The sequence below is a fragment of the Pelodiscus sinensis genome, chromosome 2, assembly GCF_052426305.1.
Source record: "Pelodiscus sinensis isolate ZL-2025 chromosome 2, ASM5242630v1, whole genome shotgun sequence".
Taxonomy (NCBI): domain Eukaryota; kingdom Metazoa; phylum Chordata; order Testudines; family Trionychidae; genus Pelodiscus; species Pelodiscus sinensis.
The window spans coordinates 34,547,562-34,573,164 of record NC_143053.1 but is presented as its reverse complement, the minus strand read 5'-3'; the positions used below and the strand labels follow the sequence as shown (position 1 = coordinate 34,573,164).

General features: G+C 41.1%; 1 protein-coding gene across 2 annotated transcripts in view; it reads right to left on the bottom strand.

Moving 5' to 3' along the window:
* Window positions 1-4,100: 4,100 nt before the first annotated feature.
* Window positions 4,101-25,603, bottom strand: part of LRP12 (LDL receptor related protein 12) — a 75,764-nt gene continuing 54,261 nt past the window's right edge. For both annotated transcript variants that reach the window (XM_075920233.2, XM_075920234.2), the window contains 4 exons: window positions 24,883-25,085; window positions 11,342-12,443; window positions 10,583-10,715; window positions 4,101-6,456 (listed from right to left, as the gene is read on the bottom strand). In XM_075920233.2, the coding sequence (XP_075776348.1) occupies window positions 5,593-6,456; window positions 10,583-10,715; window positions 11,342-12,443; window positions 24,883-25,085 (2,302 nt within the window). In that variant the 3' untranslated portion in view covers window positions 4,101-5,592. The remainder of the gene's footprint in view (window positions 6,457-10,582; window positions 10,716-11,341; window positions 12,444-24,882; window positions 25,086-25,603) is intronic.

Genomic DNA, 25,603 nt, shown 5'->3' with positions numbered 1-25,603 from the left:
GGAGGGAGAAAAGGGGAGTTTGGGACTTCCTGTCTCCTGACTGGGTGGCCAGGAGAGGAGATATGACTACAGAAACTTAGTACTCTCCTCCAGACTTCTGGGTTGGGAGGGGTTGGATGAGTGCAATTAAAGTTGGATCCCAGATAAGTGATTTTCATTAAGTTTTAAAATTTGTTTGGAAGGAGTCTGCATTAAGAACAGGTCTTTGCTACCTGGTATAGATCTAGCTCTTAGGTAGCCAAGGACATAATGAAGAGAAATGCTAGGTGTTTTGTAGCATGAATACCTTATTTGCAAGCTCTTTGCACAATTTTTGTGTCTACCAACTCTGAATCATATGTTAATATGCTCTGGGGCTTCTGCTCTTTGAGTTGGTGAACAATGTGAAAGTTTCAAACCAGGAGAACTTTTCTGTTTTTACATGTTCTGCTTCACTTGCATACTATGGGTCCTAAAGATTCATGTAAAATTCCCATAACTAACGGTCTGATGTTTTACTTCCCTTCCTATTATCAGTGGTTGTTTGTGGCTTTGCTGTCTGTGTTGCTTTCTAACTTTCTTACTATTCCATGTTTGTGCACTATTAACTGAATTAAGAATTGACATCCCAGAAAAACTATGCAAGTCTGAATAAATGCCTTTTATTCTCCTTTCCAATGTCAGCTAGTATTGTATTAATATTTGCAGGAAAAGCATGACTATTTATAAATTTGTTTAGCATCTTAAAGCTGAGCTACATATAGATAATATGCATGCAAGAGGGATAGTTTTGAACTTTAAAAGTCTGTAGTATGCTAGTGTTTTGGCACATGCTTTTTTCTTTTTTCTCTTAAGAGCAACTTTAGTGGAGATTCAGTGGCCTATTGGAGTAAGTTGTTAAACTGAGGGTCTGATTGCATTTTTTATGCTTTTACATAATGACCATGTCTTATTTATATAGCTGTTTTCAGTATGCTCCACTTTGGTGTGTTTACTAGCTTGAGCTGTTAGAAAAGATAATAATATATATGTAGTCCAAAGGTAGTGCTACTATCAAAGAAAATTAAATAAACATCTTAAGCATTGCTCCTTATTAATTGTCCCTTGTGTTAATATTTTCTTCTTCCATACCTATAAACTGTTAGAAATAAATAAATCTAGTTTTTTTGTTGTTCTGGTGGTGCACATCTACACATGACTATTAGAAAAGAACAGATTACCCAGAGGTGGAGGGGGTAAAAGAGCATTGCTGATATTTGTTCCATCCTGGATCTTGCCTACCTGGGATGTGAGTAAGCAACAAATTAACTCCAATCACATCTTTTTATCTTAGTATGTAAATGCATTTAGCAATTACATCACCCTTTAAGCCCAATTTAGTAATGAGAACACCCATATAATGCATAATCATAACCATGGTATTGCACAAGAAAAGTCAACCCAATCAAGAATGGAAAATATTAGGGAACAGTGCTTGGTACTCCGTAGTTACTTAAAATAGGAAGACTCTGAAGATGGCTGCAGGGCAGCCTCCATGAGAAGGTGATGAAGCTTAGTCTCCTAAGTTCAGGGTTTAGTGTTTCTGGAGATTTGGCATATGTCCCAGATGTAACATCACTGAGGCAATTTTAAACATGAGAATGGATATCACTTACCAGCATGGATTTCTGGAGCTGGTGACAGCACTGCTTGAAGCCCAGAAACTAAGGCATTTCCCCAGTCCTGGCTATTAGTACCTAGAACAAACAGGAACACCCAGATCTAATAAAAATTATCTATATACAAGAAACCATTTTCCTGAATGGGTGAAAAGAACTGCAGAAGTTACCAATCACAATCAGTAAGTAGGGGGAAGGCTCCACCCTTTCTACCATTACACAACAGCATGGGGCAGCAGAGGGCTCATGTGCCACCCAAAGGAAAAAGCTACCTGTCCATTGGATGTGCACACATGTAAACTGAAGTGAAATTGAGCCCATTGATTAATTCCCGGTTGCAATGAAGTATTAACACTCATTGATGAAATGAATATAAATGTCTTAGAATTAGCACAAAGATTAGTAGTTTGAACAAGCATAAACTGCCTGAGGGTTCTGATTTTGTTAGCAGGGTAATAAATAAAACAATAATAAGTACAATTCTAAGGAAATTGCTTTATTTTCAGTGTGTTCTACTGGAATTAATTTTGGAGCAGAGAAGGGTCAAAATATTCATTTGTATTCATGCACATGGTGGACATGTAACTGGAAACCAGATAAGTGAAATACTTGTGTTACAGAGAGACAAGCAAACAACCTTATATTTGAGACTGCATGATAGAGGATGACAGAGAAAAAGTGGTATGTGAAAGGAAGAAATTACATCTACTTGTGAGCTTTCCACATTTGGAAACTGTAATGCAGGAAAACAAATCTCTTACAAAAATATGCAGTCTTCACAGGTGCTGATGTCATATTTAAAGAAAATTAAATGCAAGTAAAAGTTTAATTGGACAACCTATGTATCTTTAGCATTTCTTCAGCTGTCTCAAGATTTCAAAAAACTATTTTTCAGTGGCCAATGTCCAATCAAATCTTACTCCTATCTTGTCTATTTAATCATTCTCCTTCAGAACTGACAACGCTTCACTTCTCCCCTATCAAATCTATATATGCAAACCTGTAGACTTGAATAGAATTTACACTGTTCACTTGTTTGTATGTGTAGTCTGACATATCACGAGGCATTGTAGTAGTGCTCGACAGGAAGACTTATCCAAATAGATTTAATTATTCAAATACAGGTGGCACCTCCCAAAACCAGACCTCTCTAGTCTAGCAACATCTGTGGTTTGGTAAGACCATGGATGTTCCAGGATCAGAGATCACTGGCAGCCTAGTGGCAGGAAAGCAATCCAGGAAGGGCCGGGCTGAAGCAGCGGAGCTGGAGCTGGAAGCAGCCTCCAAGAGTCTGCAGCACTGGTTCGGGGTAGCTCCCAGCAATGCAGGATCAGGCTGGCGACAGCCTGTGGCAGCGTGGGGCCAGAGCCTTGGCCATCCTGCAGAAGTGGGGCCAGAGCCTGTGGGCTGCCATGGGGAAGGAACCTGTACTCTCAGCAGCCCACGGCAGAGGGACTGGGACCAGTGGCAGCCCCAGCAGCCTACAGCAGCACGGGGCCGGAGCCCCAGAAAGTGAGGCCAGAGCCTGCGGGCTGCCACAGGGCTGGGACTGAAGCTGGAGCCCTCAGCAGCTCAAACAGGGCAAGAGCCAGCCCCCAGCAGCACAGGGCCAGAGCTTGTGGCAGTCTTTGCTGCTGGAATCTGGCAGGCAGTCCAGCTAGGGCAGCAGCAGTGGAGCCAGCAACCCAGCAGGCAGCCCGGCTGGGGCTACAGGAAGTCCCTCCACTTCCCCCACCCACAGTTGGTAGAGTCCAGCTTGGGGCTGTGGCAGGGAGCTCTCTCAGGTTGGGCAAATTCCCTGGTCCAGGACTGGTTAGGTCCTGTGGGTTCCAGGAAAAGAGATGTCCAAACTGTAATTTCAGAACTTTCCAGTGTCATTGATTCATTGAGGATTTTTTTAAAATTACAATACTAATTTATATCAGAACATGGAGTGAAGAGTTTACCTGGTTTATATGTATTTTTGGGCCAGATAATGCTGCACCTCATTCAAGCTATATAGTACCTTGCTCCACAAGTAGTACCATTAAAACCAACAGAATACAGTATTAGCCAATGAGAATAAGGGCTGCAAAATCTAGAGCCAATTATTTGTACCTTGGGTACAACTGTACTTAATGCTTGCACTTGGGAACTGAAGAGTGACCAACTTCAAAGAATCCTCAACACCTGTACTACACATCGGTTACCCAAAGTTCAAATCTGCAGGATCATACTCTGAGCTAGAAGTAACCTCTTGAGAACAAAGATAACACACAGGTTGCAAACTTTTGGTTCAGTATCTCAGCTTGCTGTCTGAATGAAGCAACAGAGAGAAAGAGAGAGAGAAGGTTGTGTAAACTTTGCAATCCATTCCATTTTTTCTTTCAGATGTGTTCGTGTGGGGGGGGTGGGGAGGTTTCTAAACAAAAATCCAAAAACAAATAGATCTTTGGGTTTATCTTTAAAAACTCTCTCAAAACATAACAAAAAATCATTTTAATTTTGATACATATTAAAACACGTTAGTCAGTTCTGCCTGACAGCATAACATGACAGAAATGCACAAGACTTTAAACATGCTTTAAAATGACATTCAGCAAAGTATTTAAAATTTAATAAATAGCATACAGTCACACACAAATACACTTTTCATACTGAATCATTAAGCCTACTAAAACAGACGGGCAAAGAATAAATAAGACAGTAGTTGACATGTTTTTGTTTTTAAAAGATACATATTCTTGCTACCACGCTAGTTGCCACACATTTACCTGCTTATCACAAAATTGGAAATTATAAACAATTTTTTTCACTGATCTGTTTTGCTCCAACTTGTAATATTACAAAAATAATTAAAATGGATATACTGAAGGGGATTTTTTTGAACAACCAGTCTGAAACCAAGTAAACCAATTTTAAATACAATGAATAAATAGGTATTTAGTAAAGGAAATTAAATTGTAACAAAATGCAACATTCCAAGAAAAGAGCCATGGAAATATATAGCAACTGTATTATAGAATAGTACTTAAAGTGATAGTGCTTGTGCACTAAGCTCATTAGAGACCTCAATATGATTTTAGTGCAAACTTCCTGAATCCAAATAAGCTTTATACCCTATATTACTAGGGAAAGATATATTACCAGTTGGAACATATCCTGTTTAGTATTTGTACCTTTAGCAGACATTTTAAAGTATGTTGTAACATCTTCATCTATTTGATTTTTTGTCCTCAAACTGAGATAACGAATGACCTGGGATTTTATATCCTACTTGGTTGTACCATGTTGTATTGCAATTTACTAAATGTTGGATTCCAATGTTATAAAGGCTATAAAAAGGGCTTTTTCCATCAGTTTATCTAAATATACCTAAATTTCATATATCACTGTTTGAACTTTTGAAAGAAAAAAGTATTATGGTGAAAGTCTCTCCCTTTGAAAAAGTTCATATGATGTAATTCAAGAATATTTAGACAACATGTTATATAAACCTCAAAAGGAAAAATACATATTTTTACATTAACAATCCTTACCAGCATTTAGTATATTAAGTTACAAGTATGTTGGCATTAATACAATGGATTCAATTTCCAAAGGAAAAATTCTGTACAAATTAACCTGTTAATATGGGGTAAACAAACAGGCAGTCAAATTTTGAGTAGCCATGTTTCTATTGTGAACTACAGTACCAAGATAAACTAACTTGAAGCTAACTGGATGAACACTGGTTATTTAGAGTAACTCATTTATACTGGATACATTTATTCCGAGTCATAAAAATGTTCACTTTAGCAGTCCAGAGTTACCCAGTAAAATAAATGTTTATTCAACCACACAGGAAAAAACATGTTAATCACATGATTTTTGCCCCAGACTTGTTTAAAACTAGAATCTAGTTTTAACTATGAAGTACAAAACAATGACTGATATTGCTCCAACTTGTATACAATCTCCCCTATTCAATCCGTACCTAACAAAGTAACAATGCCTCATCATCACTAGTTTCGTTTTTCAGTGCTGCTTCTAAGCATGTGTCGGGTATCTGGGCAGTGTGTACAATACCACAGCGCTCACATGGGCCATCTCGTTTACATGACCTTACTCCATGATGCATTGCACTGTAAGGCTGCCTAAGCCCTTGTCCTTGATCTGAGGAGAGATCAAGCAGGGGTCTTGAACAGTCATTCATATCAAAGTCTGATGCTACATCAGAAACTGGAATTAACATTTCAACATCATCATCTTCATCTCTTCCATTTACCCCATTATCAAGCTGTCTCAAAGGACTTTGGTTCTGATTTACTGAGCTTGATCGCCCTAAAGTAAAGCGTACCCAACGCAATCCTTGAGTCATACGACTTAGTGCACTCGTGAGCTGGTGACGTGCTGGACTTGCACTTGGGGGTTCTACACTTGTAATTTCTCTTCCATTATCTGTATTAGTGCCATTGGTATTCTGAGCTGAAGAACTTCCACATGCTCCTACTGTTGCTTCTATTGCTGTTGCTGGTGGAATTTTTTGAGGCAAAGTGGCAGCAACACCACCAACTGCTCCTGCTGTGTCTCTTCTTTCATTTTCTGTGTCTGTGTCATCAGACTCAACAGAAAATAGACTTCTGTGAGTATTATTTCTTTCGGCTTCTCTACTAGTGTTCTGACTGGCAACATCATCTCCATCTGCTGAGACTAATGCCATTGATCCAGAATGACGGGACCTTGCAAAATTAAATATTCGATTCCAAATATTACTTGACCTGCCAGCAATCGGAAGTCTGATTGAGGTAAATCCAAGCTGAGATCGCACAGCTAGTCTCAGGTTTTCCAAAACTGAAGCCTGAAAAAAATCCACAAATTAGTCACTGACAACTGACTGTCAGAAAAGAAAAAGATACAGCTAATGTCCAAAGGAGCACAATCTAAATGAGAGAAAAATCTAGGTGCTCAGTTATGACAGTGATGAGCGTGAGGCAAGAACCTATAAAAAAAGTCAAAGATAGTCCAGGGAATACACAGGTTATAAATATACACTTGAAATGCAGTTGGAATATTTAGGAGATCAAAGACTTCAGTAAGTATAAATTTTAGAGGGATTTAAACAGAGGTTGGGCATATGAATAGTTACAAACTATTCTAAGCATATAATTGGTATGGAAGATGTGCAGATCCTGCAAGTGTGGAAAATACTATAAACAGGGCAACATGCATGCTTGGCTGAGGGGAGAAGGAAATTAGAACAGTAATGTGTATGGAATGGAGCTTTGCAAAATTCAAGGGCTTGTATAAGATGATTAGACATGAAAAGGGATGGAAATGTGGTAAGGTGAAGGAGGAGATGCACAATGAAATACGGGGAGGCTTAAGTAGTTGAGATGCAAGATAATTAAGATATCAAAATATTTTTCCAAACAACAAGAAAGAAAACAACAGATTTTACAGGTGCTGTTCAAAAGAAGTGACAAGATTAGGCAAATGCTTTGGATTTATAGGAGGATAAAAGGAAACTGAAAATTTCTAAGCTTAAGTAACAGTGATGCCTATACACTATGGCTGTGTCTAGCCAGGCAAGTTTTTCCTCAAAATCATCTGATTTTGTGGAAAAGCTTGCCAGCTGTCTACACTGGCCATTTGAATTTCTGCAAGAACACTGACGATCTCATGTAAGATCATCAGTGTTCTTGCGGAAATACTGTGTTGCTCCCGTTCGGGAAAAAGCCCTTTTGCGCAAATCATTTGCGCAAGAGGGCCAGTGTAAACAGCACAGTACTGTTTTCTGCAAAAAAGCCCCGATCGCGAAAATGGCGATCGGGGCTTTTTTGTGGAAAACCGCATCTAGATTGGCCACGGACGCTTTTCCGCAAAAAGTGCTTTTACGGAAAAGCATCCTGCCAATCTAGACGTGCTTTTAATGGAAAACTTTTAAAAGTATTTTCGGAAAATCATGCTAGTGTAGACGTAGCCTATGGTTAAAGTTTTCAAAAACAGGAGTCTAAAGTTAGGTATCTAAATAATAGCTTATTTTAGAAGTGCAGAGCAGCCAGCAGCTTCTATTAATCTCAACAAAACTCAGCATTTCTAATAAAAAATAGTCAAGGTACTTGTGAGGACATCTATACTATAGATTATACAGATGTCCAAACTAGAGTCTACCTTTAGCTTCCTATTTTTGAAAATCACACAAAGTCACTTTTGAAAAATCTTAGTCATCTACTTAAATACTTAAGGCATCCTGATTTAACATTCAAAAGAATACTTTAAAAATCAATATGAAAAATGCTTTGTAACTTTATATATGCAAACTAAAAAACCCAAAAGAATTATCTTTCCCTTCTCCATTTCATGCCCTCATTTTGGACACATTGGATGCAATTCTCTTTTTCACACCAATTTCACATCAGAATAATTATTAACATCAACCGATATTAGGAGTAAATCCATGTTTGTAATTCGAGGAAGACATGGTCCTTTATGATTAGTTCTGGCAAACAGGAATCTTAAAGAATTACCTGATAAATTGGTGGGTAATTTATAAACAGTTCAGGTGATGTTTTCTCTACCTCCTTGCATCTATTTTGTAATGTTGCATCTGTTCCTAAATAAAAGCTTCTCAGTGTTGGTAAAGGAATTGACTTGTCATTTTAAATTTTGCATACGTGCTTGCATACTTTTAGCATTGAAGTGTAAATTAAAATTTTACAAGGTATTAAAGGAGGTATGAGTGGTTCTTTGAGAAGTATTCTTCAATGCTCATATTGTGATTGAAGAGGAACTTCCAGAGTCTATGAAAGAAACTGTAGTTGGCTGTCCCTGATGTTGGAGAAGACCTTACCTTATGCAGGTCTTAGAGACTCATATTACTGTTGAATTATGACAGTCTTTAGTAAAAAAAAAAACAGCTAACCAACTGCAGTTTATATTCTCATATATACCTCATACAGGATTCATTGAAGATATTTGTTTAAACATCCATAATGCCAGACCAAAGAGATCGATTTCTTTTGTGATCACTAGACAGAACACTGAGAGAACAGAGTGGAACTTTGTTTCAAGTCCTCTCGCATATAGACTTTGGCTCCCAGTTCCTTCAGTGGATAACTGCTCTTAACACGAGGACAAGAGCAGCTGTGTGAACTAATGGGGTTATTTTACATAGAGGGAGTCACTAGGCAAGGATGTCCACTGTGTCTCTTATTTTCTACAGATGATAAAGGACAATAAATCTATCACTTGAATAAAACTAAAGATTACATCAGAAAGTAGCTTCATAAGCAGATTATGATTTTATGGTGGATGCGTCCAGTCATTATCAAGTATTAGGATACAATCTGAAACGACATATCACAAATTACCATATGATCCTTTGGTAATCCTCCTGCAGCTTGTTCCACCCCACCCCCTCTTATGGTTTGAAAAAATACGGACGATACCAAACAAAACAGAGGAAAAACTAAACATTTAGATATTTGGTTACCTTTTATTCAATAATACGTACGTACGTGTGTGTGTAAAAACCAATCCAGCATGCCTGTCCAATTATTTTTTAATATTAACATTTGATAGACAGGCATGGCCTGTTAGGTGCACACAATCAGATTTCACTCAATTTAATAACACCACCACAAATTGAAAGTTACGGGTGTGGTAATGATGCTTCGTCTGGGTATTTCATAAGTTATATTTGCTATTTCATAAATTTCAATAATCTGCAGTATGTCCTACTTATTAGTTTTTACTGTATTTTACTTCCCAAATGTTTTAATGCACTTATTTGTGGTTTATTAAGAAAATTCACATATACATTCTGATTTCTATTATGTAAATAGATAAACAGAAGAGCTTGTTCATCTGCTTTATAACATTCAATATTCTTTATACTTTTGTCATTCCCTCTTATTTATCCCAACTCAATTGTAATATGGTCTTCTCCTTTGATTCAATATTTGGAAATATATGAAGGGTTACTGATTCAATAAAATGTCTAAACCTGTATTACAGTCAAATTTATTCCTATAAAGGAAGTACAGAGTCCTACAGTCATAGATGTTATGAAATTAACATTTATTCAATTTCCATGCAAAACTATCTTAGTTGCATATGAAACTGGGAATTCCATATCACTAAATAGCTACAGTATGAGTGAATATTAAAAAGTCTAATGTATGTGTAGCTCTGCGTTGAGAGTTGCACCTGAATGTTCAAGTAGGATGTTCTGTCTTGAGAGGGTCTTCAACATTGATTACAAGTAGTACTTATTAGCATCATAACATAATAGATGCACTTCACATTGGTTGGATTGGTACCTGATGGTATTTTCCTTAAAACAGTATGTACTCTGCAGTTCACCAATTTTTCCTGAAAGGCTCCATGACAGAGTAACTAGTCAATGAAGTGTCAAGATATTTCAAGATGTGCAGGTAAAGGGAAGTTTGAGGAAAGACATTAAGTTTTTCTTTAAATATATTCAGGTTTAGGGACTTAGGCAAATATTATAGACAGGGCTGGTAGACAGCTTACCTTTATAAAGCTTTTTAGCTCCAGACTATATAAACATGAATATTCACAAGGGATCTAAATTATGGTTTGCCCACAAAACTTAATTCTAGCTTTTCCCAACTTCTGAGTGCTTGACTTTGCAACTTCAATGTTCTTTATATGTAATATATGCACATCTATATACAACATCCACCACTACACCTACCAGGTGTAACCTTTCACATTACATGGCCTTTACTATTGAGGGATACTGGCATTTCTTTAGAAAATTGTTTGAACAGTGATATAGTTGTTACCATCTATTATGATGAAGAAATGTCCAATATTTAAAAGTAACTGTGGTACAAAAATTCTGAAGTTGCTGAAAAAAGTGACAAACCTGAAAAACCCATAACACAGTAGTTAGAAAGCAGGGTTATAAAAGTTAAGTGAGATGGCCTGCTATGTGGGGATAATCAGAAACAACTTACCTGGTTTGGTGAACAAACAGGAAAATCTTCGACTGGAGGAATTAAGCCTTGAGCAATCAACTGTCCGTAAGAGGGGGGGGCTTCTCTTCTTAACAACTCAGCCTCAACTCTTGACAACTGTGTTTCAAATGATCTTTCAAGAAGAATAAAAAGTTATATAGTACATAAAAAAGATACTATGTTTTCATAGATCGGAGTTAGATAATATAATGATTGATAAGATTCATATTTATGGCAGTAGAATTTTTAATTCAGTTATATTATATGATTGCACAATCCAGTGCTACCATCAGTATAAGACTGATGACAAAAGCAGAATTCTAAGTCAGATTTAAATAAGGATAACATTTAACACAGTGAGAGGTAGACTCTAATAAAAAGAAGAATGAGAAGCACGGTCATGAGTCCAAAACAGAACAAGCAGAATGCAAAGAAATGCTAATAATCATGTCAACAATTTTAAATATTTCATGTACTTCAGAATGAGACCCCATCGGAAAAATAGCATCTTGTCATTTTTATGTTGAAATCTAATGTTTAAACTGACTACAGGGCAAGTGATCAAAATTATACTTTTCAATCATTCCCCTGTACCACTGCCAAAACATTTCAAAAATATGGAGAGGTAAGAATAACTTTAGAAGTTACCACATATTAATAAAACTATTATTATGGATACATGCATTTGTTAAAGTATTAATTATGCAAATTATATCATTACAATACTTTATCCTAGATTTGGGAATGTGTGTTACTTACCTTCGTTCAAACATCCTCAGTGAGTACAGCTTACAAGTACATCCCAGTGCAATGACAAGCAGCAATCCACAAATAAGGCTCCCGATGACTGCTGCTGTTATTACTCTGGTGGGTACAATAACTGGGCAATTCTCTTCATCACTACCATCACCACAGTCATCTTGAGAATCACATACCCAGCTCTCAAATACACAGCGATTATTTTTACAGTGAAAATTTCCAGGCTGGCAAAAGAAGCAATTCTTCTCATCTGAACCATTAGGACAATGATTCTGATAGTTGCAGCGATCTGAACGAGGATAGCAAACACCATTTCGAGAGCATGGAAACTCTTCTTTTTGGCACATACTGCAATTGGTTTCATCTCGTCCATTTGGGCAATGCCAATAGCCATCACAGCGCTGCTGCTCTGTGTAGCAACCCCAGTTTCCACCACATGGAATTTCCCATGGCAAACAGAAGCCATCTACTTGATACGTTGCATTAAATCCTCTTGCAGCATTTACTTTGTCAGCACAAAAATGTACTCTTATCTGCCCAGAAGAGGAAACAACTGTAAGAGGTGCATGAGAGTCAAATGCAGTTAACACCCGCAAAAGCTTGCGTGGATTTTCCTCTAAGCCATCATATATTTTGACATAGTCTCCATAACCAGCGCCATCAAGCTTAAAGTCAGTGAAGCGCAAAATTACTTTGCGATGATCGCCAGTGTCTATTAGCCAGGTGCAATTGCTTCCAGGAGGATAAAAGTCTGGGTAATTGGGAGAACTGAAAGTACCATAAAAATATTTTAACCATTGCCCACATGTTGGAATATCACAGTCTACTTCATCACCTAAGTCAAGACAATCAATATTTCCATCACATTTTAAAGATTCTGGAAGGCAAGTGTAAACTTTGGTGATGCGAGAAAGACATTGAAACTGGTTGTAAGCACAAGGTTGAAAGGAAGAAGCTGTTGGAGGATTAGCTATGGCACAGACTTCTTCATCAGAGTTGTCTCCACATTCATCCATGTTATTACATTTCCACATTTCTGGAATGCATTTTCCATTAGCACAATGAAACTGGTTACAATCACATCTTGGTTCATCAGACTTCCCTGAAAACACATTAAAAAATTTATAAATATAGGTAATTCCTATTAGGTTCTAGAACTGTCTGGTCATCATTGTGTATTAATATAATGTAATTAAAGAGTACCTTATAACTTTTTAGGTCTCCATAAATCATTGTAACCCCAAATACATCACAGTATTTTAAACAGCAAATTCTGCCAATATAATACCTTGAGTCTGAGTCTCAGCTTCAATGGAGCTATGCTGATTTATGGAAGACAGAGCCATGACAATTCACAACAGTAGAAAATCTGGTACCTTGTCTGCACTAAGATATCTAATCATTTTTTGGAAACAAGGGTTAGATAAAAAAAAAAAAATCAATTCTCATGCCCATCTAAACCATAAGCATTATCACGCCCCAGTAACACACAGGAAACAGGCTCTTGTTCACCAGAGCAGTTCTTAGTAGGCTCCACTCCCCTGCACAGCATGTTGCATGCTTCCTAGGCTCCTGCTCTGCAAACAGGAATTCACACGAAGGTGACATACTTAGCATCATAGTCTGTATTAAGGCCTATCCCCAGAGCCACACACTATACTGGCTACTAGTGTCTTCCTGAGCCATCTTGTACCGGTTGAGTCTCCCTGGCACAGCACCCTCGGGAAAGGCCCAGTCCCAAACCAGAGAATTTGCTGGACTCTGCTCCGGTCACAGCAGAGGGGCCAGCACTGATGGAACAGGGATGGGGAGCCTCTTGGGGAAACAGGCAGGGTGTCTGTGGATCCCTGCAGGAGTGAAGCTCAGCAGACTATGCTTCTGGCCACAGGCTACACCCTGGCCACTAGACTATGCTCCCACAGGACTCTGCAGTTGTCCTGCCTCTTCCTCCAAGTGCTTCCTGTCCTCACTTCTCCTTCCCTAAGCTTGAATGCTACAAATCAGCTATTTGTGGTGCTCTGTAAGCTCGGGGAGGAGCTTCTGAATGTGAGACCCCCGGTTTTTCCCCATGCTCCAGCCCCAAGAGTATCCACTGATGTTGCTGGATGAGGGAAATCGCGATTACAGAGTTGCAATATCGCTTCTCATCAAGGAATAACTTATTAAAATTCCACCTATACTCAGCTGCACAGCATGTTTTGAGAACACTTATAATCTGGTTCTCCAGTCAGGTTGGGATAAATACATTAAAACCATGTTTATATAAAAAAAGAAGTTTCTGCCTATCCATTTTATAAGCTTGATTAGCTGAATCCGTGTTTACAAAGGTATCAGGTGTTGTGCTGTACAACTTTTAAACATCCTCTAGAACTTATCTTGATGAACATGGCTTTTAGTAGAAAAATATATATGGGATATTTAAAATGGAGTAATATAGAGGCTATATGCTCTAATGGTTATGGCACAGGACTATGACTTAGGAGATGTAGGTCGTATTTCCAGCTTCATTAATGACCTGCTGGGGTTCCTTGGGCCAAGTCACTTCTCTGTTCCTCTCTTTTAACCTAAATATCTACTACCCATCAAAAGATTAAATATGAAGTTTTATGATCTAAGCAATTAAAAAGGAAATAAACAGAGTTCTAGGATGACAACACCTGTGACATTTTTAAAAATCCACAAAAATCTAAAGAGTTTGCTATAAAACGTACACAGAAAAATAAAAAGCAAAACAAGTGCTAAGCCCAATGAGCACTGCCCAAGAGCACTTAACTGACAGACATGTAGTGAAAACAGAGTACAGAAGGGATAAAAAGTTAGTGACTGCACTTTAGAAAATGTTGATCTTGTTATGGCAGCAACTAAAGGAAAAACAGATTTGTTATTAGCGACATTGCCTTGTTTCACTGATAAAATACCCTATTTAATATTAGCACGTCAAAATATTTAACTACATGAACAGACTGAAAATGTTTTTTTTAAAAAAGACAAGTCACTGTTAGTAAAACTCTAAAATTAGTAGCTTGTTGTCTATCCCCACACATTATAGCACACCTACTTGGAGTTACCATCACTCTGAGAATTTGAGATCAATTCCCAAAGAACCAAATGAAGGCCATGTAACTCTACAGACAGATGAGAAACCACTGTGTGAGGTGCTGTACAAACAGAACAAAGACAGTTGCCGGCCCAAAGATCCTATATTTAGTTTGTAAGAAGAGACAACAGATAGGTACAGAGAAGGGAGTACAAAAAAAATGACTAGAAATGTTCATGTATAGTTGTTTACATGATTTAACTGATAAGTCTGGGCTCATCGGTTAATCCTAATGACTACACGCTTCCCCTCCTTGCTGCTTCTGTATAAGAGGCAATAAGGGAGGGGGAGGAAGGGCGTGAGATGGTTCCCAGGGAGCTGCCTGCCTGCTCCCCTTGCTGTCTTCCACAGGGCGAAGTCAGTGTTCACTCTAAGCTGCATGGAGCCTTGAGCCTCTGACTGGGTGGGGCTGATTAATCACCTGGAAAGCTGTGCTACCACACACCTTCAAGAGAACACATGTGGGAGCCAGTACATGTGGGAAGCTGGTTTTCAAGCCAGTTCCCTGCATGTACAGGCAGTCCCCGGGTTACATGGATCCGACTTACATTGAATCCCTACTTACAAACGGGGTGAGGCAACCCCGCATTAGCTGCTTCCCCCCAGCGGACCAGGGAGACGCGAAGCTAGCGCCCCCCCCCCCCCTCCCAGCAGACCAGGGAGATGCGGAGCAGCTTTTCTCAGCAGACACCTCAGCTTGAGAATAAAGGACTGAGGGAAGTGAGGTGTGAGAGAATAAAACTGAGCTCTGGAGAAATGTTTGGCTAGAGTTTCCCCTACAATATGTACCGGTTCCGACTTACATACAAATTCAACTTAAGAACAAACCTACAGTCCCTATCTTGTACGTAACCCGGGGACTGCCTGTACTGGCTTCTATGGAGTTGCCTCCTCCCCCAATGCTGCCTCTGTATCAGCGGTTACATGTTTATACATATAAACATTTGCTAACATCCCTAACAATGACATAATATTGGCTAGCATCTGTGCACCCACAGCCTAAGTTTCTTTAAGTTTTTGTACGCATATTATGTAAAATGTAGAGCTGGAAGGGACCTTAAGAAGTTATCTAGTCTGTTTTTCTGCATTGAGACAGGATTACATAAACCAAGACCATCCCCAGCAGGTGTTTGCCTAACCTGTTCTTAAAAATTGCCAGTGACTGGGTTTCTACAGTCTCCCTAGGTGGTCTGTTGCTAGGGAAGTTGTGGAATCACAGCACAGGAGAGTTTTAAGGAGGGATCTGAAGGAGGATAACAAGGGAGATTTGTGGGTGTTTACTACAAGCCCTTCCCAAATGTGAAGGACAGCAAGTGAAGATGCATGAAAATGCTTGATTGGAAATGTATCGAGTGGGCAATGGAAACTGGCATCATGAACCAGAGACATGTCAGTTTGTTTTAATGCTGCTGGAAGCTAGAATGAAAATGGATGTTTGAGTTAGCTTAGAAAGGGTTTAGGTGGAGCAGAGTCAAGTAAAACAGTGATCTCCAAACTTTTTACACCCAAGATCACTTTTTAAATGTTAGGACAAGCCAAATCTACCCCATCTCTTCCCCAAGACACCACCCCTTCCTTGAGGCCCCACCCTTTCTGTTCCCCTTCTCTCCATCACTTGCTATCCCTGGCCCTTATACACTCTCAGGGTACGGCTACACTACCGATTTTTTTTATCCTTCTGTTGGAAGAAATGTTTCCGACATTTGCCCCATCTAGACTGGGCCAAATGTCAGAAAAAACCCTTCTTTTGGAAGCCCCCTTGTTTCTCATGAAGGAATACAGGGGCTGCCAAAAGAGCGTGTTTGCTGGAAAAACTCTTGTAGTCTAGCCGTACCCTCAGTGGGTTGAGACAGGATGTACAGGCTCTGGGGTGGGAATGAGGGATTTGGGTGTGGGAAAGGGTGAGAGGTACAAGCTCTGGGAGGGAATATGGATGCAGGAGGATGTGGAGAAGAGGATGCTGGCTCAGGGAGGGGCTCTAGGCTGGGGAGTGTTGAGTTCAGGTGAAGGGTGGCGGTGCTGAGCAAGCCACAGGATTGTGGATGTGAGGGTGCAGGAGTTTGGGTTGGGATGTGAGGTGTTCAGGGCAGGGAGGTTGGGAGTATGATAGGCTCATGACACAGATTTGCAGTGTGTGAATGGTGCAAGAGTGTTGTGGCAGAAGTCTGAGGATGTGGGGGGTACAGGAGTCTGGGGATGTGAAAGGCTAAGGACAGAGGGTTCCAATGTATTATAGGCTCAGATTTGTGGTCAGGAGGGGGTACAGGAGTGTTATGTTGCTGTGGCCAGATGAGGGCTTGGCCCCAATTGGGGGCTTGTTGGCCAGGCTTCATTTTAAAATAAAGTATTATGTCGAACACAAAAGATTTCAACATTGTCTTTATTTATGAGGCGTGGGGAACCTGTTTTGAGTCAGGGGTCACTGAACCACAGAAAAGTCAGTCGGGGCAACCCAAGTGAGATACAAAAACACAACCCTTCCAAACCCCTCAGGCCTCATTAATGAGGCCCAAACTGTGCTGGTGGGGGCAGGGGACAGGGTGCTTGTAGGTGCTGGGGAAGGAGTTCTGGGGCAGGAGCTAGAGTGCTGGGGCAGGATGCCAGTGGGTGCCAAGGCAGGGGACAGGGTGCTGGTGGGTGCTAGGGCAAGGGACAAGGTACTTGTGGGGGTCTGGGCAGGGGAAAGGGACAGGTACAGAGTCCAGTACCTGGGGATCCTGCAGCTGCACGCCAAGGCCCAGGAAGTGCACAGGCTGCTTCCCCATCCCCCAAACAGCGGTGTGGTACACCTTCTGCCTTCCTGCAGATGGGAGAGCGGGGGTGGGGGTGGGGGGGGGTGGCGGTGGGGGAGAGTTCTGGAGCACGCCAGCTCCAACTGCTCAGGCAGCGCGCACCTTGCTCCTCCGCTCCGCATGGCATCGCACGCTGCCTGAGCAGTTGGAGCTGGTTCAGACCCGGACTTCCACTCCCTCCCCTCCTCTTTCCCCCATGCACAGGAAGTCAGCAGAGGAATAAAGTCCTCAGTGAGCAACATTTTAGGTACCACACCGGCTGTTTGGGGGGAAGAGGGGGGAGGAGGAAGAGCTGCCCAGGCACTTCTGGGACCTGGCGCAAACTCCCCCCGCACCCTGCAGGAAGCCAGTGCTATCTCCGTTGTCCCTGGAGGTAGCATCAGCGCGGCATTCATCTTGGGGGTGGAGGACAGTGAGGGGGGCCTCCCCGAAAGACTCGCGATCGACTCGTTGAGCCCCCAGGATTGACCAGTGGATCGTGATAGACAGGTTGGTGACTTCAGAAGTACAATATCCAGAGCTAGAGCAGACAAACCAGAATGCAGAAAATAGCAAAACTCCCAGGAGATTAAAAAAGGCTAGTAAGCCATACTTGGATTTACTAGGAACAAAGCATGCCAAAGCCTCTTGATTTTCTACTTTGACAAAGTACCTGGCTTTGTGTATAGGGAAAATGTGATGGACATAATGTACGAGGACTTTAACAAAGCTTTTAACAGTCCCACATGACCTTCTCTTAAGTAAGTTGGAGGTATGTGGGCTTGATAAAACTACCATTGAGTGGGAAAATACTTGATTAAACAACTGAAAACAAGGAGTATATTAATGGAATGATGGTCAGATTGGAGGTAGGTCTCAAGGGAAGTTTCACAGGGATATTATTTTGGTATCATGTTTACTATCTTTATTAATTTCCTGGATATAGGAAAAGAGAGCATACTGGTCATACATGCAGATGAGATAAAGCAGGAGAAGGGAGTGAGGGGGAGTGAGTATCAACACTTTGGACAATAGAGCTAAAATTCAAAGGGATTTTGAAAAATTGAAGAACTAGACTTTAGACAAAATGACAAAGACAAAGGTGCCACACTTGAGAAAGAAAACCCAAATGGACAAATACAGAATGAGAGAAGACTAGCTTTAGCAGTCAGTACTGCTGAGAAGGATCTGGGGATTGTGATAACATAAGATACAAGGATGGCCATAGTGGGTCAGACCAAAGATTCATCTACCCAATATCATGTCTTCCAACAGTGGCCAATGCCAGATGCCCCAGAGAGAGTGAACATAACAGGGAAGCATCAAGCATAATCATGTTATTTGTTTCCAGCCTCTGACAGACAAAGTCTTTTGATGGCCCTAACCTCTATGAATTTATCTAGTTCTTTTTTTAACCCTGTTAAAGTCCTGGTCTTCACAACATCCTTTGGTAAGAAGTTCCACAAGTTGACTGTGTGTTGCACGAAGAAAAACTTCCTTTTATTTGTTTTAAACCTGCTACCTATTAATTTCTTTTAGTGACCCCTTGATTTTATGTTATGGGAACAAGTAAATAACTTTTCCTTCTTCACTTTCTCCATACTTGTGATGATTTTATAGCGCTCTATTATATCCTCCCTTAGTCTCCTCTTTTCTAAGATGAAAAGTCCCAGTCTTTTTAATCTCTCTTTATATGGCACCCATTCTAAACCCCTAATCATTTTTGCTGCCCTTTTCTGAACCTTTTCTAATGCCAATATCTCTTTTTTGTTATGAGATGACCATGTCTGTATGCAGTATTCAAGATGTGGGCATACACCATGCCTACGTCTACACTGGCATGATTTTCCGGAAATGCTTTTAACGGAAAAGTTTTCCGTTAAAAGCATTTTCGGAAAAGAGCATCTAGACTGGCAGGACGCTTTTCCGCAAAAGCACTTTTTGCGGAAAAGCGTCCGTGGCCAATCTAGACGCGGTTTTCCACAAAAAAGCCCTGATCACCATTTTCGCGATCAGGGCTTTTTTGCGGAAAACAGTACTGTGTTGTTTACACTGGCCCTCTTGCGCAAATGATTTGCGCAAGAGGGCTTTTGCCCGAATGGGAGCAGCACAGTATTTCCGCAAGAATACTGATGATCTTACATGAGATCATCAGTGTTCTTGTGGAAATTCAAGCGGCCAGTGTAGACAGCTGGCAAGTTTTTCCGCAAAAGCAGATGATTTTGCGGAAAAACTTGCCAGTCTAGACACAGCCCATGGATTTATATATAGACAATAAGATATTCTCTGTTTTATTCTCTATCCCTTTTTTAATGATTCATAACATTGTTTGCTTTTTTGACTGCTACTACACATTGATTGGATGTTTTCAGAGAACTATTCACAATGACTCCAAGAACTCTCTTTCTTGATGGATCACAACTCAACATGAGTCAACAATGTGATGCTGTTTCCAAAAATCAAACGCAATTCAGATTTCATTAACACAGGCACAGCATGCAAGCCATGGGAGATAACCGCACTGCTCTACTTGGTGTTGGTTAAGCCTCAGGTGGAGTAGCGTCTGATTTTGGTCACCATCATACAGAAAGAACAGAGAAACTGAAAAGGATCCTGAGGCAATAGACAACAACGATCAAAACGATGAAATGCAAACCATATGAATAAAAGCTGAAGAAACTGGGTTCAAAGGGGAGACATGAGAGTGGTCTTCAAACACTTGAAAGACTTGCAAAAAAGAAGAAAAATTGCTCTCTCTCATGAAGTGGGTGGGAAGGGGGGGCAAGAGACAATACGTTCAAACTACAGCATAGCTAGATTAAATTTTAGGAAAATAATTCCTAACTATAAGAACAGTAGGCCAATGGAACAAACTACCTAGGGAGGTCATGGAATCTCCGTCACTGGAGGTTTTCAGAGGTTGGATAGCCATCTGTCTTGGATTTTCCAGTGAGACAGACCCAGACCAGTTGACTACTGCAGGCTGAGAGAAGGCAGATATACAGACCTCTGGGGTTATGTCTACACAGCAACATTATTTTGAAATAACATAGTCCGCATCTACAAAGCCGAAAGTTATTTCAACATGTCGAAATACTGTTAAGCTTCTTTCTTCAACTCCTGTAACCCTCATTTTATGAGAAATAAGGGTTGTCCGAGGAAGAGTGCTCTCTCTCTCGAAATAAATGCTGTGTAGATAGCGCCAAAACTTGAAATAAGCTATTTCAAAATAAGCTTCGCATTGATGTATCTTAATTTGTGTAGCTTATTTCGACTTAAGCCCTGCTGTGTAAATGTGCCCTGGGTGAATAGTTTTCTGTTCCTTCAGTAACTAGGGCAGGGGCAGCTGCTGCAGTGCAATCAGGAAGATCCTGGGGCCAATTAAGAACTTGCAAGAAGCAACCTGCTAATTGGAACACACGTAGCCCATTAAGAACCTGCTGGGGGCTAGTTTAAAAGGCTTCCCTTCAGGGAGGGCCAGCAGGTCAAGGACTGGGAGTGAAGAGGTGCTCTGTGGAAGAGTGGAAGGATGTGGTCTGGTACCAAGAGAAAGATACTGGGAGGAGTTGGTTGGTGAAGTGGCTCATGGAAAGGCTGCAGCTCTCCCTGCATCACTACAGAGACAATCTCCGAAGGAGGAGGCTAGGACTAAGGAAGGGTTCATCCCAGACCCATTTGACTGGCCTGTTATGAAGGTGGATCAGTAGTTTATGACAACTCTCTCCAGTAAAGGGAGAGAGGCTACCTTGAGGGCCAAAGCAAGCCTCTGAGGCAAGTGCCCACTGCCTAAGTGCAGGATGCCCAAGGAAAAGGCAGAGCTCTGCCACAACTGGTGTGAAGGGAGGGATTTGTTCATAGCATGGCAGAGAAGGAAGGATGAAAATTTAAAAATGTGAACCCCAGGGTGTTGGGTTTTGTGTTTTCCCACCCTCTTCTTTGTTTGGTGTTAGCAGCTAATACCACAATGGAGCACTTGGTGAAAGTTTTGGTGCAAGCCACAGCAGCCCAACTGGAGGGGCGGAGGGGCTACACAGTTCTGGGGGGGTGGGAGGGAAGGGGCTACACAGCTAAGGCAAGAAACCAACCAGATGCTAATTAATCAAGTGGCTTCTGATAGCGCACTCCTCCGAGAGGAAGTGGAACAGCTGAAGACCCTTAATGATTGGACTCCTGAGTCCAAAGGGATGCAAACCCTGAGCGCCATGGGCAGTCTACGAAAGATGATGTATGGAAACAAGGTAGAGGTATATCTTCTATTGTATAAAAGAACCACTCAGCATGAGGCATGGCAACAGGAATAGTGGACCAGCATACTCACTCTTTTTCTCTGCGGAGAGGTCCAAAAAGCCTACTATGATCTGCCTGTTGAGGTCACAGCTGATTACTCCCCCAGTTGAAGGAAGAGATCCTGGCATGTTCAGAGATGTCAGCAGCCATGTGGGCCCAGAAGTTCCATGATTGGAAGTTACCAAGAGAGTAAGCTGCTGAGGTCCCAGCTGTTTGATCTGATACACCTTGCTCAGAAGTGTCTGTGACACAAGGTGCATAGCTCTGAGGAAGTTTTGGAGACACAGGGTGCATAGCTCAGAGGAAGTTTTGGAGACACAGATCATAGACCAATTCATGAGGAAATTAACATCTAAACCTTCACACTTGGTTAGGCCAGAACAGTCCATCCACATACAATGAAACGATTGCATTGGTGAAAACACAGCTGATGGCCAGAGACTTAATTTGCCTACCTAAGGAAGGCCCTGTGCAGGGTAGGCCACTAAAGCCAACCCTGGGAGCTGAGGTGTCCAAGTGACCGGGGAGCCCTAGGTGGAAAAGGAAGGTGAGCCAAAAGCCATCTGGGAACCCAGAAGAATGGGAATGGTTTGGATGGAAGGGATCCCAAGATTATACCCCCTAATTTATAGGACAGGAGAAGCAGCAATAGGTGTTTTGGGTGTTAGGAGCTAGCTCACATAACAGCTCAAAGTCCCAACCTCAAAGAGCCCATGCAGTGTTATCTCAGAAACTGGAGCAACCCATGCTCCCTATTCAACCCAGTGGGATCACAGTTTCAGGCCAGTAAAAATAACTAGCAGAAACTATGGCTCTCATAGATTCCAGGAGCATTCTCACTCTGATCTCAAGTAAGCGGGTATAACCCAGCCAGCAGATGCAGACTAAACATGCAGGGGTTACTTATGTCCATGGGACAGTTAGCTACTACTGCAGCAGATCAGTGAAAATAGAAATTCAGGAAAACATTACTAGGGTGAAATTCAGGATGGTCCTACACCTCCCATATTCTGTGCTCATCTGACGGGATTTCCCCGGCTTTGAAGGCATGCTCTTACTGGAGGAGTGGGAAGAAGAGGAGCTCTCTGAACTGAGAGAGGTCTCCCACAAGAAAATTTTCTCCTCCCTTGTTCATGAAGATATCCCAGGAATTATTCCCTGGCCCTGGGAGGGGCAGGTAGTCCAAGTGGGAAAGGACGGTGGGTCAAGGCCTTGGGTACCCAAATCTTGAGGTTAGAAAAAGGCCACCTACATAGGTGGACACACATGGGCTATGGAAGCGGAGGACCCCAAGACATCTGAGGGTTCAGAAACTGGCTCCGACCCAACCCCACACAGCTGGCTGAGAGGGTAGAAGTAGAATCCTCTGAGTTAGGGTTGGTAAGTCCCAAGGGAGTCCCATTAGAATTGCTATGACTTAGCTGAGATCTCAAGATAAAGTCCACACCTGAAGTTATAATCTGGCCAGGCCCTTCAGGAATCAATCTGAGTAGAGAAAATGGGCTGCTTTATCCATCCATATACAGAAAGCTGAGATAGCAGCCAAACGTGCCCTTGCAGAAGGAATAGATTCTGTTTTAAACCTAGAATACAGCTCAGTACAACATTAAAAGATGCTTGCCAAGGAGAATGTTTCCTTTGAGACCAAATGAAGAAGCACTTTCATTTAAGACAGATAAGTGATTTTAGTTGAGGGTTTTCTACTATTTAGAAGTACCTCTTGGCTATTCTGTGAGCAGAACATTTGAAAGGGCATCTGTCAAACCACGTATGCTAGATCAGTGCTGGGCAGGCTCAGGGAGGCTAGAGAGAGGTTCCAGCCTGATATTTTAAATTAAAAAAGCTTGAACACAATTTTGAATTTAAGCACTCCTTGAAACTTTTGCAGCTACTCAAACAACAGTGCACTGGTAGAGAAAAAAAAAGCTCTATAGACAATAAAATAATCCAATATCACTTGATTTCTAAACTGAGTAAAATGTATTAAAGATTAAAATCAGCATAAATTACGGATGTTAAACTGTGTTTAATCAACTAATTGACTAGTTGATGGAATTTCCCTCAATTAGTTGATAAGGGGGAGAAACTGCAGAGCAGCAGCAGGGTTAGCTCCCCACTCTGGGAGCTAACCCCGCTACGGCTCTGCCTTGCCTTTTAAATGCTGCCAGGTTCTTAATACATTTAGAAGGCTGAAGCACAGTAGGGAGAGAGGGGTACCAGGTGTGAACCAAGACAGCTGATTCTCAGCTCCCGCTTGGTCTCCCACTATACCTCTGTCTCCCCTTGCCCCCTCAGAGATAGTGCTGGTGGAAACCAGCTTTTAAGCCGGTTCCGCCCAGCACTAGCCCCTGCTCCCCGCCCCACCAGTTGCCTCTGATTCTTATCAGATAGTCGACTAATCACTTATATACCTAGGATAGACATGAGATATTAGGTCTGTATATTTGTCTGTGCATACAGAATTATTTTATTTCCTCAGCAATAAAATCAATGGCATGTAACACACAATGCACCACAGTTTGAAGTACTTGTTTTCCTGTTCAGTTTGCTATATCCCTTTCATTGCATAGAGTAAAACACATTTCACTTCCGCTTCTCTGAATTGCGCTAACATGTTATCATAAAGGACGCAAGTCAAATGATAGTGTTTCTTGCCTTTCTTTTAAAGCTAGAAAGCAACCTGCTCTCTGCCCTTCTACCAACTTCCCTTTCTCCAAAAGGAAAGGTGGCAGCCCAAGAGCTGTTCTTCGGGATGGGCAACGAGTCCTGCCAATCTCTATCTATCACTTACTGAGGATTACCTACTAGGTCATATGCTTACAGAATAATTTATCCCGAAGAGATTAAATTTGTGCATTTTAGCATGCAAAATTGTTTACCTAGTCCACCTACAAATTTGGTAATACAGATTCAATCACACACAGTTTGAAATTTGTATTTATAGCCATTTGAGACACGAAAAAAAAATTAGAAACTAGATATCAACAAGTACTTCCACTTCCCACAAACACTTCAGCAACTTAAACAAATGAAATAATTAACCTGAAAACTTTGCTGAAAATACTCAATTCTGAGATTGAGAATTTCAACTCTAAGCAATTTTTTTTAAATTGTTTGTAACTAAACAGGCTGTTTTATAATGGAGTTATTTTCACTTTGTTCATTCCTATAAACTCTAGGTCTGTAGATATATTTAAATTCTCAAACTATTAAAATACTGCATACGTTGTATGGTTCTCTCCCATTGCAATGCACCATTACCTGAGAGTAAAAGATACCATATTTTGTATGCTGCTAAAAGGAACAGTGCAGGTTTTAATAACTAGACTATACGAATATTTCATATATTGAGAAAACATACGAATGGGTCCTTTTTATAAACATACCAGCAAAGTAGGCCAATCTGAAGCCTTTCCTAGAGATAGTATCATCCGAATGAAATCTGATCCAAACATGGTCTTGTGAGGATATGTATGGTGATGGAATGGAGGAGCCACAAGCTCTATAACCTTCTACATTCTTGTAGGTTCCTATTGTTAACCAATCCAAACTGCATCGTCGTGATCCCTGAACATCAAAATCTTGAAAACTGAAAAAGAGAGTCAAACGTTAGCTAATTAAGAGACTATTTTACATTTCAAATAGCAATAATCTATCAAATAACTTGTAAATGAGTCAAGTTTATACCAGCCTGAAGTTTAAAAAAAGAAAAGAAAATGCCAGTACAGGCAGTCCCCGGGTTACGTACAAGATAGGGACTGTAGGTTTGTTCTTAAGTTGAATTTGTATGTAAGTCGGAACTGGTACATATTGTAGGGGAAACTCTAGCCAAACATTTCTCCAGAGCTCAGTTTTATTCTCCCACACCTCACTTCCCTCAGTCCTTTATTCTCAAGCTGAGGTGTCTGCTGAGAAAAGCCGCTCCGCGTCTCCCTAGTCTGCTGGGGGGGGGGGGGGGAAGGAGGAGGCGCTAGCTTCGCGTCTCCCTGGTCTGCTGGGGGAAGCAGCTAGTGCGGGGTTGCCTCACCCCGTTCGTAAGTAGGGATCCGAGTAAGTCGGATCCATGTAACCCGGGGACTGCCTGTAATTCCCTCACTTTCCAAGCAG